The sequence below is a fragment of the Solanum tuberosum genome, unplaced genomic scaffold (assembly GCF_000226075.1).
Source record: "Solanum tuberosum cultivar DM 1-3 516 R44 unplaced genomic scaffold, SolTub_3.0 scf00036, whole genome shotgun sequence".
NCBI lineage: Eukaryota > Viridiplantae > Streptophyta > Magnoliopsida > Solanales > Solanaceae > Solanum > Solanum tuberosum.
In genome coordinates this window covers 1,539,837-1,558,223 of record NW_006238960.1, presented here as the reverse complement: position 1 = coordinate 1,558,223, position 18,387 = coordinate 1,539,837, and the positions used below count along the sequence as shown (strand labels likewise).

Sequence of the window (18,387 nt, the reverse complement as noted above, 5' to 3'; positions counted from 1 at the left end):
GAGGAAACTAGCCAGCACCTGTCTCTGGGAAGCAGGGTAACACTCATCAAATCAGTGTTGGATGGTTTGCCTACTTACATGATGAGCTTATTTCCAGTCCCCAAGAACATTGAGGCAAAGACTCGGCGATCCGCCGATGGGCAAGCTTCATTGCCAATCAACTGCTTCAGCTTTTGAATTCTAAGTTGGCGAACCCGATAGATGTCGCCGAATGGACTTGACTTCATTTTCCAGTTGTTCTGATCATTTAGGCGAGCTGGATCGAGCTCGCCATTCCATTTGGCGCATCGCCAAACTGCACTTTGGTTAAGCCAACTCGCTGGATCTTTTGGCGAGCTAGAAGCTCACTCAGCGAGTCGCCGAGTGATTTTTGCGAGCTCCAGCCTTTCTTTTCTTCAGCTTTTCCAACCTTTTCACGTCTTTTCACAATGTAATGTCCTTGCCTTGTTCTTAAGCCTTCATTGCTGCACATAAACAATTTAACATCAGTTATGAACTCAAAATAGGCGTTGAGGACACTAATTCATTAAGCAACAAGCCCTAAATGAGTCAAAATTCCCGACTCATCAGACATCATCACCTTTGTACAATGCTCTTAGGCTTCATAAGCCATTGTTCTATAAGTCGATGCCTCATGATGGTTCTGATTTCTAATCTAATACCATAGGAATCATAGAACCAGAGATGTTTCGAAAACAAGAGTTGCTCTCTGCAGAAATTGAAGATGAACTGTCTAGTCCTTTCTTTTTTGGTGTAAACACGAATATCCTCAAGAAGAAGACGATATTCCTAGTATTTTAGATTAATTATGAAGCTTAGTAGGGACACCCCTCCCTCTGTAATGTTGTAAGTATTACTGGAATACTTTTCTGAGTATTCCTTTTGTTCATAATACAAGTTACCTTTTTCAAAAAAAAGAATCATAGGAAGTTTTTTCATACCTACCTTGGTTGCTACCTCACTCTACATAATAGGTGCTCCGGATCTTACTCATGATGAGTTCTACAACACAGCAAATAAAAGGCCCCTGGATATTGAATTGTGGAATTACTATTAGTTGGAATTACACTACCCTCTCAGACTCCACTCATTGGATTACACTGGATATGTTGTTATTTTACTATCAATAGAGAGTTAATTGCATAGTTAACTCTTCATGAAAAATGAAATCTTGAATAGAAACTTCCTATGTCATATTTTTTTATTAAACAAATTCTTATTGTTCCTTCTACTAAATTTTCTCCTGGCCCACCACATGTAAATTTCCTATGTGCCATCCTATTCTACAAGCCGATATTTACTCAAATTAGTCATTGCAACTTAATATAACTATAATTTAACAAAAAAAAACACAAATTTCTAGATTGATAGCCTTGAATTGAGGAAACAATACCTAAAACAATAGATTTTGCTTAACCTTGTTATGTGGAATACAAATGAGTATTTGTGATACTTAGGTAAGTTTAAAATCAGCTACTTCCAAAGAAGATAAAATTTGGCTACTACATCATAAAAAAATCATTATTTCTAGCTACTAAATTTGATCTTTATTTCACTCAGCTCATTTAGAGTGATGAAATAGAGAGTGAATAAGGAGATCTAAAAGAGGGAAAAGAGATGAGAGAGTCTATGTTTCTAGACATAGGTTTAATACGTCAGACATAGCATGTAACATGCTATAATCAACCAACAGATTAAACTACTTACCTTGTGCATTGAACAATATTGGAATGGCTGCAATATTGAATCGTCCTTGTGAGTCCAAATGGTAGATTGGAAACATGGAAGCCTTGCGTAACCCGATTCCCAGCTACCACGTATCAATTAAAGCTCACAGTTGTGTTGGCGCTGAAAGAGGTCATTCCTAAGCTAAGTTGCGCGGACCCTTACGTTTTTCAGCAGGGTCTGGGCTACGGGGTCCTTTTTCTATCTTATGCGTTCGGGGACGGCCCCTCATGGATGGTATCTATTCTAATTCGAACTTGTTGGATGGAATGGATCGGACCGGAGAGGAATGGAAAGAAAGGGATCGCATTGGTATTGGTTAGGCAAATATCTCACCTTTCGGGCGATGCCGCACCTGTGTCGGATTCTCCAAAAATACACTACTTTTGGAGAATCCAACTCGCACCCGTTGACATTTGTGAAGAGTTCGAGCAACATAGTTCCTATGTATTCTTGAAAGTTGAAGAAGGAGAATAGAAGGTTGTTCTGTTTTGGAGAATAGCCGAAGATTCTACTTTTGTTTTGGAGAAGGGAGGATGTTTCTAGGTCACACGTGGAGTGAGCACAATTAATGAATTTTAATGAATAATGAAAAGGCAATTGACATTAGGCATTGGCCTATAGCTGAACATAGCTCTCAATGAACTTACTAATGAGTCGACATAAAAATTAGTTCAAGAACTCAAGTATTAACACCAAATTACTAGAATATACATCCACAAATAGGTCCAAATAATGGAAATGGAAGAAATTGACTAGAGACGAAAACCGAAAGTGATTTTTTTGTGGCTGAAAATGAAAAAAAAGAAGCAATCAAATTGGATACGGACAGAATTCTGAATGAGATATTTTAAAATTTGAAAAGAATTCTAAAGCAAGTTCAATTACAACCATTATCTGTTTTAACTAAGTGTTTAATGTATCCTTCAACTCCGACAACCATGAAATTCAGCCACAAAAATGAGATTTTTAAAGAGAACTTGAAAAGGCAATAATTTTTTTTTTTTTTGTCATCAAATAAATAAATAAATAAAAATAATGCAGAAGATGAAAGTGAAAAAAAACAGAATATTTAGGAGAAAAAAAGAGGAGGATACCTGAACTTGTAAGCCAGTTGAAAGGATGAAGAAAAGTGAGTATTTCTTGATATTCTGAAAGCTCTATGAATGAAAGAGACGGCTTTAGTCGTAAGCAAGAGAGAATGGATACTTGTAGGGTTATGATTGCAATTGGAATATTATCAAGTGAAATTAATAAGTTCTTGATCGTTCTTGGTTCACTCTCGAGAGGGTACTTCTTGTTTATGTTTGGATCCATGATTGGAGTTGGGGTTTGGAGAGATTGGCGAAGAAGAAGAGGGAAGAGACAGATACAGAGAACAATCTGGAATGGGAAGGAAATAGGAGTTCATGGTTTGCTAAAAAATCAGTCATACATAATTCAGTTTACCCTTGAATAATGAGCATATTTAAATGTTTGCTCTTGGTCGTTCCAAGTTTCACCTTTCTAAATATAGTTTAATTGTTACTCATGCTACTACATAATTTAATTTGTATTTTACTAGATTCTGTCACCTCTATTTCAAGCCTTGTTTGGGTGACCGCCACTCCATTATTTCTCTTTTTATTTTCTTTGACTGAATGTTTTGTTTGTGTTAAGTGCAGGATCATCAGGATATCCCCGTTTGCTAATCGTTTGTCATTCGATGCTCCTCCAGCAGTTCAGCGGCTTAGGTGTCTGGCAAACTATGAAGCCCTTAGATTTTCAAACCCCATTTTGAGTTTAGGACAAACATTGGTTGCAAGAATGAAAGACCGAAGTGCAAATAATAGTGGGAAGTATATATCTGTGCATCTTCGCTTTGAGGAGGTTAGTTTTCAAGTAGTGCAAACTGATGACCATGCATACTTTATGTAGTTCATATGATAGCATAGACTTCCGAGGGTAATTAGTCTTGATCACTTTTTCGTGCAGGATATGGTTGCTTTCTCTTGTTGTATATATGATGGTGGAGATAAAGAGAAAATAGATATGGATGCTGCAAGAGAGAGAGGATGGAGGGGAAAATTCACAAAACGTGGTAAAGTGATTCATCCTGGAGCAATCAGGATCAACGGAAAGTGTCCCTTAACGCCATTAGAGGTAATATTTTTTTGTCTTGTTGGCTAGATATTCAGTTGACTTCCTTATTCTGTTTCTTATTGTTAACTCAGTTGACTAAACCTTTATTTTTTTTCTCATCTGACGAAACGCTGGAAATAATAACTTAAGTAAAAGTAAAACCTTTTGTTTTGGATGTTTTAATGCCTTTCATTTCTTAGGGCTTGCTTTGAGCAGTCTGTGAGTTCGTTGTAAGATTACCTTTACCAAAGAATATTTTTGAAAAGTTTTGTTTGACAAAGTGATGTGCAAGAGATGCTTGTGAAGATAAGATAGCTACATAACCATTTCAAAACCAAATTAGATAGTTGCATAAGATGTACTTGTGAGAAAGAGAAAGAAATAAGAGAAACTTCAGCTTGATTATTCTCTGAAGCCATTGGGGTTTAGATAACTATGTACATACACTAAGAAAGGAAAGAAAATAAAAATACATAATTATAGGAGTAAATCAAGTTGCACTATATTTGCAAGATCCTAAAATATTCTACAATACCCACGAGATTTTAACATTCCTCAAGTTGGTTCATATTAACCATATGTACCAAACTTATTACAAATGTAACTAATACGAGAACCAGTTAGGTACATGGTGAATATATGAGCTGATCATTTGACTTCACGAACTTTGTAGTTATGTCTCTTTAAAATAGTTTTTCTCTGATGAAGAGAAAATGATCTCAATGTGTTTAGTTCTCACATGAAACATCAGATTTGGTGCAATATGCTGAGTAACTTGGTTATCTCACACAAGCAACTCCAACCACCAACGCCGTCTCAAATTAAGATCCTTCCCGTTGAATATGTACTGTAGGCTACAATGATGAATGAAGATCTCACAATGAACACCATAAAGATAATGCCTCCAAATCTTCAAAGCAAAAACTACTGCCACTAATTCCAAGTCATGTGTGGGGTAGTTCTTCTCGTGAACCTTTCATTGCCTAGAAGCATATCCAATAACCTTGCCATGCTGCATCAACTCACACAATATATTGTAAAGCCCTCGCCCTCTACAGGAAAATTCAGAATTGGAGCTGAAGTCAATAGGTGATGTAAGATGAGATACAACATAGATAGGTCCAAGAGATAATTAAGAAATTGAGGGGAGATAGAAGAGAAAGAAAGTACAATCCCACAAATGAAGTAAATTAGAGACCAACAAATAGATTTGTGTTTCTCTAGTTTGAATAAACAACTGTAAGATTAAATTCAAGGAAGAAGAGAATTGAACTCATACATGAATAATCTTACTAAAAGATATTCAAGAGAGATCAAATGTAGAGACAAAAACCCACATTACTCACCAGTGTTCACCTAAAAATATTATTTACCCAAATAATCTTCATTCTATTTTATTTATACTATGGCTCGTTTGGTGTGAGGGATAAGAATAAATAATCCTGGGATAAAAAAATAGTCCTGGGATAAAATTTTGATGTCTTGTTTGGTTGACATGTTTGGGATAGCTTATCCCACCATTTATAACATAGTGATGGGATAAGTTATCCCAGGATAATTAATCTTGGGATAAGTAGTTCCCAACCAAACGACCCCTTAGAGTTAACTAAGATAAGAAAAGACATAAATGCCCTTAATTACAATGCTATGACAAAAAAGATCCTAAAAACATATTGATATTCTTTTCTTGTATTGGTTCTTGATTTCCACACACCGAAACACTCTAAGCTCTTGATGTCAAGTAGAAATCCTTCCATGCAATGAGTACTTCCCAAACTTACATCATTCTCCCCTTCTTGAAAAGAATTCGACCTTGAATTCAAACCTTGCAAAACATAGAAGGGAATTAATACCCAAGCCAAAAAATTAGCTTCCAAACAAGTTACAGACCACTTCCAAAAATGCACACTTTTATGATAGCGCCAAGAATCATGAAATTCTATAAAAATCACTTTTTCAAGCGTAATATCAAGAATTTGACTCAAAAGTATACCATAATCATAAAATAGCTAAAAGAAACCAATAATTCTAAATATTAGCTTTCAAATCAAAATTAGTTTCTTTAAAAACTTGGACCAAATAGTTCCTCAATTCACAATTTGATGGTACTCTTCTAACCACAAAATTAAGAGAATTGACAATATCATTCACAACCCTTAAACGCAAAGTAAGCATTCCCCGGATCAAACACAAATATCGATCACAAAACTTTCTTGAATTTCTCCTTTTTTTTTTTTTTTTTTTTTTTTTTTTGGTTAAAGAGTTTCTCACTTAGTAACTCACAACATGAATCAAATAACAACATTAAATAGTTTTCACTAATCATAACAACATCACTACTGTAAAGTTCAAAGACAGAGAAATTTACCTTCATGGCTTTAGAAGGTGCAAATATAAGCACTAGCCATTCAAACAAATCATTCTTGGCTTTAGAAGACAAAGATACATCAAACCTTTTTGTAGCCCAAGAAGATTCTCCCATGATAGATCCTCTCTTGATGTTGTTTCACAAATAAATCAAGAATGTTAGTAAATTCATCAAAAGAAGGATTATTACATTTATACCCATATTTGACAATGCTTCAAATGGATCATATTTACATTTCTTTCTAGAAGCATTCAATAAACCAACCCAAAGCATATCCTCAAAAGTAAATCTAGAGTAAGTGAATAAATTGACATACAAACTAGCATCTATCAATTTACGTAGTACTTTCTCCCATGCCTCCCTCATTCTTTAAAGGACATTCTTCATCTTTAGAGGACTTTTGAAAATATGATGTGCTTTCAACAAATATTTTGGGAGCTAGCTTGCTAACATCCAAACAATTGACACCCTCAAGTAAGCCACAAGAATCATTTTCACAAGTCATGCACTCTTTAAATTTTGAATCATCACTTTCATCAAGTGCATACAAGACAAGGAATGAATCATTCAATCGGACTTCATCAATATTGTTCACATCTTTAAAGTTTAAACTCAATTTTCAAATTATGATCAATGTGAATCACACAATCAAGATTAGGACAACTCAAAGAAGGACTCACATTATCAACACAAATATCACCTTTCAAACCTTCTTGAATATTTTCACCAAATAAAGGATTGTAAAATATTTTGAATTTTTGACATTCCTTAGGCTCAAAAAGGATATCGTCACACGTCCCTTGCTCTATTTCAAGATGACTATCACAAAGTATATTCATGTCCTCACTAGAGAAAGAATTTAACTATTAAATTCACTAGCAAAGAGACATGCATCATCAATCACATTTTTAGTGTTCCTAGTAGCTAAAGAAAAAATAAATTCACCTTTATCACAAAAATTCAAGGAAACATTTTGTATCTCATGTTTTTTCATACTTGGCATAACAATAACTTCAAACTTTTTATGCTCACAATCAATGACAATTTTAACTCTACAATCATATGGAACTAGTGTATGGTCACAATCCATTTGCATATTAACACAAAGTATAGAATCATCAACCTCACCCAAAGACCGTCTAACATTCACACTCAAGTCACTAGCAAGTACATTTGAAGTGACTAGAGAGTTAGGGTTAGCCTTTTTACCGTGATAAGCACTTAAAGAATCTTCTTTACCTTGATCTTCTAAAATTAAGCTCACTTGCTCACTTGAAGAAGTAGTCTCAACTTTACATGCATCATGCAATTCTTGAATTTCTTTCCATGTTAAGTTTTCCTTTCGTGCTCTTCTTCAAGAATACCTACAAAAGAATTGAAAACATTAGAAGAACAAGAATTCAAAAGGTTAGAGTTAGAATAAGAAAATCTCACTCACACTCTCTTGTTTTTCTCTTATCTCTCTCACTTGCCTCACTTTTCTTTATTTCATCTAGTGACACTCTACTCTCATTTTTCAACTCTCTTTTCTTTTGTGCTTGTAGCCACTCCCTCACTTCCTTCAAAATATCCTTTCCTTTTGATCTTTTGAGTTGTCACTATTCACCTTCTTACTCCTAGGGTTGTAAAAGGCGAGCCCTTATCGCCTTTGGCGAGACGTGAGGCAAGGCCTTGTCGCCTATTACTAGTGAGGCGAGGCGATCTCCCAAAGGCGAGAATAGGCGTGTGGTGACGTGGCGAGGCGACAGAGACGTCGCCTTTTTATTTTATTTTTTAAACAGGCCTGATTTAAAATTAAAAGGCGATATTAGGGTTTATTTGGTGTTTTGGACAAACCCGACTCTGTTCTCCCTTTTTTCTCTCCAGTTCACAATTGTGACCTTCAGGGTTTCATGTGCAGTCAGCGCTCAGCAGTGTGCAGTTTCTGTTTTTATTTTTCATGCTCTGTTGTTTTATTTCTGGAGACTACTGTCTACTGCAATGTGCCTATTTTTAAAAAAATCTTGAAGAACAGACTTTTGGAGTTCTAGTATTGCTAGTTATTTGTCTTTTGAATTATTGAGTCATTCAAGTTCTAGACTTATAGTATCTACTACCTACTATTAGTTTTTGAATTGAATTTGCTAATATGTTACTGCTTTTGAGATTTTGGATATTTATATATGCAATAAAATATTTTAGTTTTTGGTATTAATTGGCGCCTCAACTCAAAAAGGTGACGGTCAGGCAGACCCTTGTCGCATTTTCCAAATTCCTATCAAACGAAATTTATTATGTTTGAACCAAGGATCCCATAAACACACCAAACAAGTAGACAAAGGATAAACATCACACCAAATCCCCTCTTGATAGCTCCCTAGGTAAACAACAATCTTCACTTCTTCGTCAACCAACCTCCCACCAAATTTATATGGTGAACTTTTTTTATGACAAGGTATCTCCAATCACTCAACCATAGATGGATCAATGAAGTTGGTATGACACAATTTATCTACACCTAAGGTGCAATCAAAAGTGCAACCACTCTCATATTCCTCAACAATGACTTCAAATTTAGCCAAACTTCCATTAGGCTCATGCACTCTTCTTTTTGGAGAAACACTACTATAATTATCATAGGATACTTCACTATAACTTCTATAAGGAGTAGGATTATAACATGAAGTTCTCCTTTCTTCATAGTCATCCAAACCTCCCTTGTAACTTCTTGAACCCGTTTAAGACATAATTAAGACAAGAAAAGTGGTTAGAAAAAATAATGGACCTCACAAGTGACTCCCTCACGTGTATCACTCAAATGTTAGCACTCAGTTTTCTTTCCACTTGTGTATACACTCAAAGGTGGTAGGATTTTAGGACCACATTCAAATGATTTCACCACTAAGGGGTATCCCTTAGTCTCCACGGTTCTACAATCCCAAATAACCTCAAAGCAAGCCTTCAAGTATCGGTTCAGAATGGAGTTCATGTCACTAACAAAGAAGGACAAAACACACTAATGGACTAGGAATGAAATAAACACACAACGAAACTAAAAGAGAAAAGTACTTAACAAATTGGCACGAAATGGAATACGGACACAAAACTAGATAACACTAGTATAAAATAGTACTAATTGTAATCTCAATCTCAAAAAAAAATAATAGTACTAATTGTAATCTAGCTAAAAAATACAGAAGAAGAATAAGAAAAGCAAGCAAGGAAAAGGCTAAATTTTAAATGAAATTCAAAACATCTCATCACCTTCCTTCAGCAGTTGAAATTCAACTCAAAACCACCTGAAATCTCACCGAAACAATCTCAAATTTCAGATGAACTCCTTAAGATGTTGTCAATCTAATGAAATAACACCCACTTGAAATGGAGCTCGTTTGCGGAACCCAAAATTTAAGATCGAAGCTTCAAGATTAGTTGATAACTTTCAATGGAGCTTCTATTTCAAGTTTCCTACCCCAAATTCTGAGTAACCCCCAAATGAACTTAAAAACACTAGCAAACCAACGTGAATCAAATAGTTTCAGCTCTTTTTCTTTTTAACTCGAAGCTTCGAATGAAGCTCAATGGAGTATAAGTTGTTGTGTCACGTTCTTTTTCCACATCCAGGTGATAGATTCAGATGTTTTCAAATTCAAAGATTAGCCAAATCCAACCAAACAATTTAAACAAGAGACCTTAAACAAATATAGCTACATCTTCACAAAATTTGCGCCGCAGCTACAATCTTCAACTATTTATATTTTTTCCCCAACAAACCCACCAATCCCAAACAATTTTCTTCCACCAATTTCCACTTCCAGGAGTTCTCAATGATAGAGCTCAAAACATACAACTCCTAGTTCACAAACAACACCAAAACAATAAAAGGAGGGGAGATTCTCGATTGTAGAATTCAAACAACAATCTCAATAGGTCAAACACAATCAAACTTTTTTTTAAAGTTTTTTTTTCCAGAAAATAATTAACTTAAGGATTAAGAATTGTAGGAAAAATTATTTAGCCTTGCTCTGATACCAATTGATGTAAGACGAGATACACCATAGATAGATTCAAGAGATAATTAAGAAATTGAGGGGAGATAGAAGATAATGAAAGAACAATCCCACAATTGAATTAAATTAGAGACCAACAAATATAGATTTGTAATCCCCTAATTTAAACAAACAATGACACCATTAAATTCAAGGAAGAAGAGAATTGAACTCAAACTCATACATGAATAATCTTACCAAAAGATATTTAAGAGAGATTCAATATGGAGACAAAAGGGTTAAACCCACAATACTCAACAAGAAGTGTTCACCTAAAAATAGTCTACCCAAATAATCTTCATTCTATTCTTTTTATACTTTTAAGGGTCAACTAAGATAAGAAAAGACATAAATGCCCTTAATTACATGTACACCATGCTATGGCCAAATAATATTTTCTTGTATTACTTCTTGATTTCCACACTCTGTTGAAACACTCTACGGTCTTGATGGCAAATAAAAATCCTTCCATGTAATGAGAACTTCCTAAACTAGCATCAATATGGTCTTGAGCTTTTGGAAGCTTGCTTTGCTCTCAGTGATCCACTGAAAAGTCACATTCTTCAGAGTCAATTTAGTCAACGGAGATGCAATAGAAGAGAAACCTTTTACGAAATGTCTGTAGTAGCTAGCGCTTAGCCAACCTTACAAAGCTTTGAATATCGGTATGTTAAATGATCCCGAACTGCCTCAGTCTTTTCAGATCCACCATAATCAATCCCTGGACATCACGTGCCCCAAGAATGCTACAGATTCAAGTCAGAACTCACACTTGAAGAATTTGACGTACAATTGCTTATTCTTCAAGGTCTGAAGCACAATCCTTAAGAGCTGCTCGTGCTCCTCTCTCCCAGAGTAGATCAAAATATCAGCAATGAACACAATCACAAATTAAACGAGTCTAAATAAGATCGAAACACTTGTTAGGGCATTCGTCAACCCAAAGGCCATGACAAGAAACTCGTTGTGGCTGTAAGAAGTCCTGAAAGCGCTTTAAGAATATATGAATCCCTAATCTTCAATTGATGATAGCCTGATCTCAAGTTAATATTTGAGAATACTGAAGCACCATGAAGCTGATCGAATAAATCATTAATACGCGGTATCAGATACTTGTTCGTGATAGCCACCTTGTTTAACTACTAGTAGTCAATACACATCTGCATAGTACCATTTTTCATCATGATTTAGGCAGGAGCATTCCAAGGGGAAACACTAGGTCTAATGAACCCCTTACTCAACAAATCCTGCAATTGCTCCTTCTCCTTCTGTTCCTTCAAGTCTGGCAGTGCTATCATATAGGGCAAAATGTAAAATGGTTGAGTGACCCGCTCTATATTAATACTAAAATCGATGTCACGATTTTGGAATACTTGGTAAGTATGTCGGGTAGACCTCAACAAACTCACTAAAAGAACCAACTCAAGTGAGGGAGTGGCAACACTGGTATCTTGAATGTGCACTAAGTAAGCCAAACACCCTTTCTCTATCATCCTCTTCACTCTCAAAGCATGACTAACCGTACCCTTCCACACCACACGAGGAACACCAGGCATAACCGAGGTAACAATCTTGGCGTGACAATCAAAGATAGCCATGATAAGGAGATAGCCAATCCATACCCAATATTACATCAAGGTCCACTATACCGAGAATGATAAGATCCATATGAAACTAGATTGATACACTCTATCCATTACTAATTTATCACCTACGTGGGTAGAAACACAAATATGTGTTGTCAAGGAATCACACATCATACACATAGCAAAATATGCAGACACATAGGGATAAGTAAATCCTGGATCTAATAAAATTGAGGCTGATCAATGAACAAGAATCTAAAGGCAAGTAGAACCAATAAGACAAGAATGATAGAACTAAAGGCAAGTAAAATTAAGGAGGCTGCACATGAACTAGAAATTAAGGGTTGGACAAGCACTTAACAATTAACTTAAGAATGAAAGTTGAATAACCATGCTGAACGTACCAAACAATGCTCGAGGAGAATATTTCAAGCCAATGATGGATCTACGTTACGAGTTTATAGGACCACTAGGCACCTTCTGAGAAATAAACAAGTTGGTTGCTTCACATATACTTCATCCTCGAGATCACCTAGGAGAAACATTTTAGTGTCCAATTGATAAAAAGGCCAATGACGAACAATTATTAGAATGAAGTTATTTGCATTTTTCGATAAAATCTGGTCCAAACCCCTAACTAGAGGTAACGACCTCGAACTGAAAAACATTAGTCTCAGACGGGGAATAACGGCCTCGAATCGTCAACATCAACCTCAGACTGGAGATAACGGCCTCGAACTGTCAACATCAGCCTCAAACTAGAAGTAACGACCTCAAACCATGAGTAACCCATAAAGGGGCTGCCTACCTAGCCTATAAACTCCAGGAGCACCAGTAAGACCAAAAGCATGAAAGAAAGGGTGTCGATGCATCGGGTAGTCAAATGAAAACTGAGCACATCCTAGATGCCTCTAATATCTCAAGTAGGAAAGAAGCATGTCCCTGACGCCTTGTAATCTCAAAAATCAATAAGTCAAGTGATCCAGGTGGTACGACTCTTGTTAAAACCAGTTTAGAATAAAATCAAGTAAAATAGTATCTCATCATGAACGATAAATATGCTAATGCATGGGTCGGGATCGTACCACAAAATCCGTGAGAATGAGCAAACAATGCAATGCATGTCATCACCAACATTCAAATAAGAAACTCAGAATCAAATAATTATATAGCCAATGAAACCACACAACCAGAGAGTACTAACCTGGGATCCAACTTGTCCTCACATACGGCCTTGGGCCCAACAGTATAATCATAAGCTCAATAAGGATACAACATTCCCACCACTAATCAACAAGCGAAGGGATCAAGAAGAGATTTCAAATCAATAAAGGGGGAGCAAACTCAAGGCAATCACACCGCTCTAGTCCCAGATTGACTACAACTAGGACAAACCCATGACTATGACGAGCCACCATGGCCATAAGCATCCATGCAAGGAGAACGACCCAACACAAGCTCTAAAGGGAGCAAACTATAACTACGAGGCAATAAAGCACAACCTAAAACATCTAATGTCCAGCCTAGTCTAAGGCAATCACGAATCAATCCTAACAAGGATAAGCAAGATCACCTTCACCACAATCGAAGCCATAGTCTAAACTAAGGATCCCAACACCCACAATAAGCCCAAGGCTCCTATGGAATCAAGAAAGGATGGAATAACAAGAGGAAAGCAAAATACCCAGCAAATATCATCCAAAATTACGGGTGTGTTTGGTATGAAGGAAAACATTTTCCAATTTTCTCATGTTTGGTTGGGTTAAATGTTTTGGAAAATATTTTCCAAATCAACTCATTTTCCTCAAATTTAAGGAAAATGACTTCTCTTCAAAACTTAAGGAAAACATTTTCCAAAACTCTCTTCCATTGTTTTTAAATTCAATATTTTTACCCCACCCTCACCCCTACCCCTACCCCCACCAAATTTAAGTTTGTTTTTAAAAAATATTATTTCATTTTTTCACCCTTACCCTCGACCCCCTACCAGCCCCCACCCCAAAAAAAAAATTAAGTTTATTTTTAAAAAATATTTTCAATTTCAAAAATTATTTTCTACTCTAGTAAAAATAAAAAGAAATTTTTTCAAAAAACATTTTTTCATTCATAAATCAAAACACAAAAATCTTTTTCCCGAAAAAATATTTTCTACTCACCAACCAAACATGAGAAAATAAGTCAAAAAATCAATTTGTTTTTCCAAGAAAACATTTTCCATGGAAAACATTTTCTTTCATACCAAACACACCCTACATGAAATACATACTAGGCATTATCTAAGAAGCTCAATCAAGAAAGTATATCAAAGCCTACATCAAAGCTGAACACAAGCGCTCTAAATCCACCACACACGAGCTACCTGCATCTGAAATGCCTCTAAGCACTGCCAAACTTTCAAATTATCAATCACAACATCATTACAAACGTTTTGACACTAAAATCGCAACATTTGGAAATGGACTCAAAACAAGAATGTGGGACCCACACCGGGAATCCGAAATTGAATCCGTCAAAAGGTCCCTAAACTACGCCTCGAACTTGTGTTCCAAAATTGAACACAATTCAAGGCTCAAAAAACAACCACAACAACAACATGCAAAATAACAAGAGAACCAAGCTATGGTAGCAGCTGAGCTGAATTTCACCTCAAACAAAGGCTCCTCAACAACTTTCGAAAATAAGGGCTGAATCTAATTTTCGAATTTTAGACCAAACTCGACAGTACTAAATTCTGGTCGCTAAAAGCATGCACCAGATATCAACACTTCTACTGGTTTGCTCAAACTCCGAATTCTCCGATGGGGTGCTCGGGATTCATTAGGAACCCAGTGCGTGCAAATGAAGTATGCTACTTCATCCAATTCGGCATTCCAGACTCAACAGAACCATCGAAACTTCCATTCGAGGCTGTTTCGATGAAAAGTGGGTCCCAAACCCAAGTTTCGTTTTAAGCTAAAAACCACAAGAAGACTCAAAATGAGACCGGAAGCCTAGGGAACCGCACGAAAGGTCATACTAGATCAAACTCGACATTTCAGAGCTAATCGCCTCGACGAAATTTTCATCCAAGCATGTTTACCAAGAATGTTGACCAAAGTGAACCCTTGGCTTAAGCTTTAAAGTTAAAATGCCTAACGACACAAACTCACACTAGAAGTATCGAGGCCCAAACCAACCAGGCCCCTAGCCTAAAATGGACCTTCCGGAGCTGATGAAACTGTCAGAATTGCATTCTGAGGCTGTCTTCCAAAACTTTTGATTGAAGTCAACCGTTCAAGTTTCAAAGGCTCCAAAATACGGAAACTTGCACAAAATCCAAACGAATGACCTAACGACTGAACTGTCAGTCCTAGCTAATCATAAATGACTTGAGGTCGCTATTGGAAAGCTCTAAACGCGGAAAAGATCGGAAAATGAAGAAAATGACTTTGAAAAGTGGAGACTTTGACCGTAGGGATCAATTGATAGACATTTTTCTTGAGGAAGGAGGGTCATTACACAAACTATTTAAGGTTTTCACTTTTTTCCCCCTCTATATGTGATACTTGCACCTCCATAAATACATCTTAATATTGGAAATAGGGCATTTTTTACCAAACAAGTAACAAAAAGGACATTTTTGGACAAAACTATTGACGACAAGGACATTTTTAGACCAAAGTATTAATTGAGGTTATTTTTTGTTTAATTTTGCATAGTTTTAAGACATTCTTGACCTTTTTATGTTTGAGGTATAATCTTGCATTTTTAAAAATTAACTGCAACATCCACTTTTTTATTTATTGACATTTTCATGTGTCAACTTCTTTGAATAGAGGTTCATTTTCAAACATTTGTTTTATTAAAAATGCATACCCTATTAAAGTTTGTTTCATTTATAAAATATAAGGATTTTTTTGGTATAATGGCCGTTTCAAATACATGCTTCTAACAAAATGAAAAAGAATTACAAAAAATATACTCCCTCCGTCCAATTTATGTTATGTAGTTTGAGTGGGCTCAAAGTTTTAGAAATATGGAAAGACTTAGCAATGTTCCAAAACTATCCTTAAAATAAATGAATTTTTAATTAGATGAGTACACTTTATTTGACTTCTAGTCAAATAAGTGGGACCCAACAAGGCTAAAAGATTGATAGTATCATTAAATATTTGTCAAATAAGGAAATATGTCATTTGTTTTATGGGACTGACTAAAAAGAAAAGTGTCATAAATTGGGACTGAGGGAGTATTTTTTATTGTGTACTAAAATGATAATGAATTCTTTACATACATATAGGTATTTATTATGCGAGGTACTTCATTCAATTTTATTTGCATTAGGGGAAGCTCAATCTACGGTAGGTTGATAATTTGAAGAACCAAATTAACTTTACCTTTGTTAAACCACTTATTAATTTTAGTCAATCATTAGATATTGAAATAGAGGGAGAGAATGCCTCTTCGCGTAGGGGGGAAGTTTGATATTCTACATAATTAGAGGAACATATGACTTTTGCATACTTCTACTAGATTGTTCCAACTTTATTCATTCTCCGATTAGCTCTTTCATTTCATGTATCAAGCTTTCCTTTCCTTGGTGCCTCATCTTTTTGTGGCTAAGTTTCTTCCCACACTTATGTCAGGTTGGATTGATGTTAAGAGGGATGGGGTTTGGTAAAAGCACATCCATTTATTTAGCTTCTGGAAAGATCTACGACTCTGAGCGCCACATGAAACCACTATTAGAGATGTTTCCGCTTTTACAAACGAAAGAGATGCTAACATCCCACGAAGAACTTGCCCCATTTCAGGTCTAAATTGTTCGACTGCCTTCTCCCTGTGTTTAGTTTTACTTTTTTCTCACATTGACTCAAGTTATTGCTTCTAGAATTACTCTTCCAGGATGGCTGCTATAGACTATACTGTTTGTCTTCATAGTGAAGTATTTGTGACAACTCAAGGAGGAAATTTCCCCCACTTTCTGTTGGGTCATAGAAGATTCTTGTATGGTGGACACTCGAGGACAATTAGGCCAGACAAGAGGAAGTTAGCTTTGTTATATGATAACCCAATTATTGGGTAAGTCTGATATGTTTCCATGATTCTTATTTAGATGATACTTGTCATTTGGACTGTCTATAAAGAAAATTGAATGAGTTTCTGAATTTCATTTGGGTTGTAAAAGTGTTTATTAGAGCGTTAAAGCTCCTTGAGCAGGGAAAGCTGTACTACTTGTAGTCTTTATTTGTTGATTCAATAGAAACACTACTGTCAGTTGTTGTAGTTTGAATTTGAGAGATACAGTTTCCATTTATTAATCGCTTTGGTTTGCTCTGTGTCCACTCATTGAAAAGCTCATTCAGTTCTACATGCCGGATGCCAGTAAGTCACATTAGGCTGTTCTTTTTGTGGACAGCAGTCTTTGTTGCTGGTTTTATTTGAATTTGTTGACTTATTTACCCTTGCACTGCTGTTTCCAGGTGGAAAAGCTTCAAGCGGCAAATGCTAAATGTACGAGCACATAGTGATTCAAAAGGAATTGAGATCAAAAGACCATCTGACTCTGTATATTCAGTCCCATGCCCAGATTGCATGCGCCGCAGTAACAAGACTGAAGTTTTGAAATCATCCTTAGCAACATGATTCTGGGAATATCTTTGGTGGTGTTTCAGTACCCATTGTTTGTATGGATTTGCGCTCCTAACCTTGCCATTCTATGTCCCCCCAACACTGGAGAAGGCCCCATACCGAATCCTAGAGCAACCCTTGTTGAGAGATTTTCTTCAATTGCTCGTCAATTATTATTTTCTGGATACGAGTTAGAGTGACATTGTACATGATAATCCAAGTAAAGGACATAGAAATGATATTGATTGCTGGGTTCCAGCTGCTGTGAATTGATACGGGATACATATTAATTTAACATTAGTTTTATGAGTAAGGATGGTGTATATTAGTTGAGAGGCTGTAGTATTAGACTAACGCAACAGGATGAAATAAAGAAAAGACAGGTTTCCCAATTTTTAATTTTGGATACCCTTCTCTTTGCAAATATTACTTGAGTCTCTCTGTTGATATTTATCTCCACTTCTCACTACATTTATGACCTCCCCCACAACACCGTGGGATGAAATCTGTATATTAAAACAAAATCAATCTTGAATTTTCTTATTAGATGATTATTTATTTTTGGGAAAAGGGTTTGATATACCCCTCAATTTTGTCATTTAGAGTTGTGATATAACCTTCGTTATGAAAATGGCTCATATATACCGCTATTGTTATACAAATGACTCACATATGCATTTTTTCTCTAACGGGAGTCGGAAAAATATAATACATATGGTATATTTGATCCTCCTAACATGTATTTTTTTTTGACTTTTTGTTTTCAACGACTATTTAAATTTATTATTTTGATGGTCAAATTTATTTATGTTCACTAATGTTCTTGTAAAATTTATTATAAATTCCTCTATTTTTTACAAATACAAAAAGTAAATTACAATATAACCGAAAAAAATGTTTTAAATTATAATCTACCCATGAAAAAGTTAGTTTTAAATCTTTTCTTTAT

At 35.7% G+C, this 18,387-nt stretch overlaps 1 protein-coding gene across 4 annotated transcripts in view; it reads left to right on the top strand.

The window, feature by feature from the left end:
* The window catches only part of LOC102580576 (uncharacterized protein At1g04910-like), a 56,073-nt gene extending 38,229 nt beyond the window's left edge, over positions 1-17,844 (top strand). Inside the window, exons 6-10 of one of the 4 annotated variants that reach the window (XR_001472837.1) lie at positions 3,390-3,594; positions 3,700-3,867; positions 16,454-16,621; positions 16,699-17,192; positions 17,291-17,380. Coding sequence is in view for 3 of the 4 variants with exons in the window: in XM_006342249.2 (XP_006342311.1) it covers positions 3,390-3,594; positions 3,700-3,867; positions 16,454-16,621; positions 16,699-16,889; positions 17,291-17,453 (895 nt within the window). In the remaining variant the exon portion in view is untranslated. Of the gene's footprint in view, positions 1-3,389; positions 3,595-3,699; positions 3,868-16,453; positions 16,622-16,698; positions 17,193-17,290 lie in introns of those variants that run through there. The other 3 variants (XM_006342249.2, XM_006342250.2, XM_006342251.2) reach the window with 3 other exon arrangements.
* The last annotated feature ends 543 nt before the right edge of the window (positions 17,845-18,387 follow it).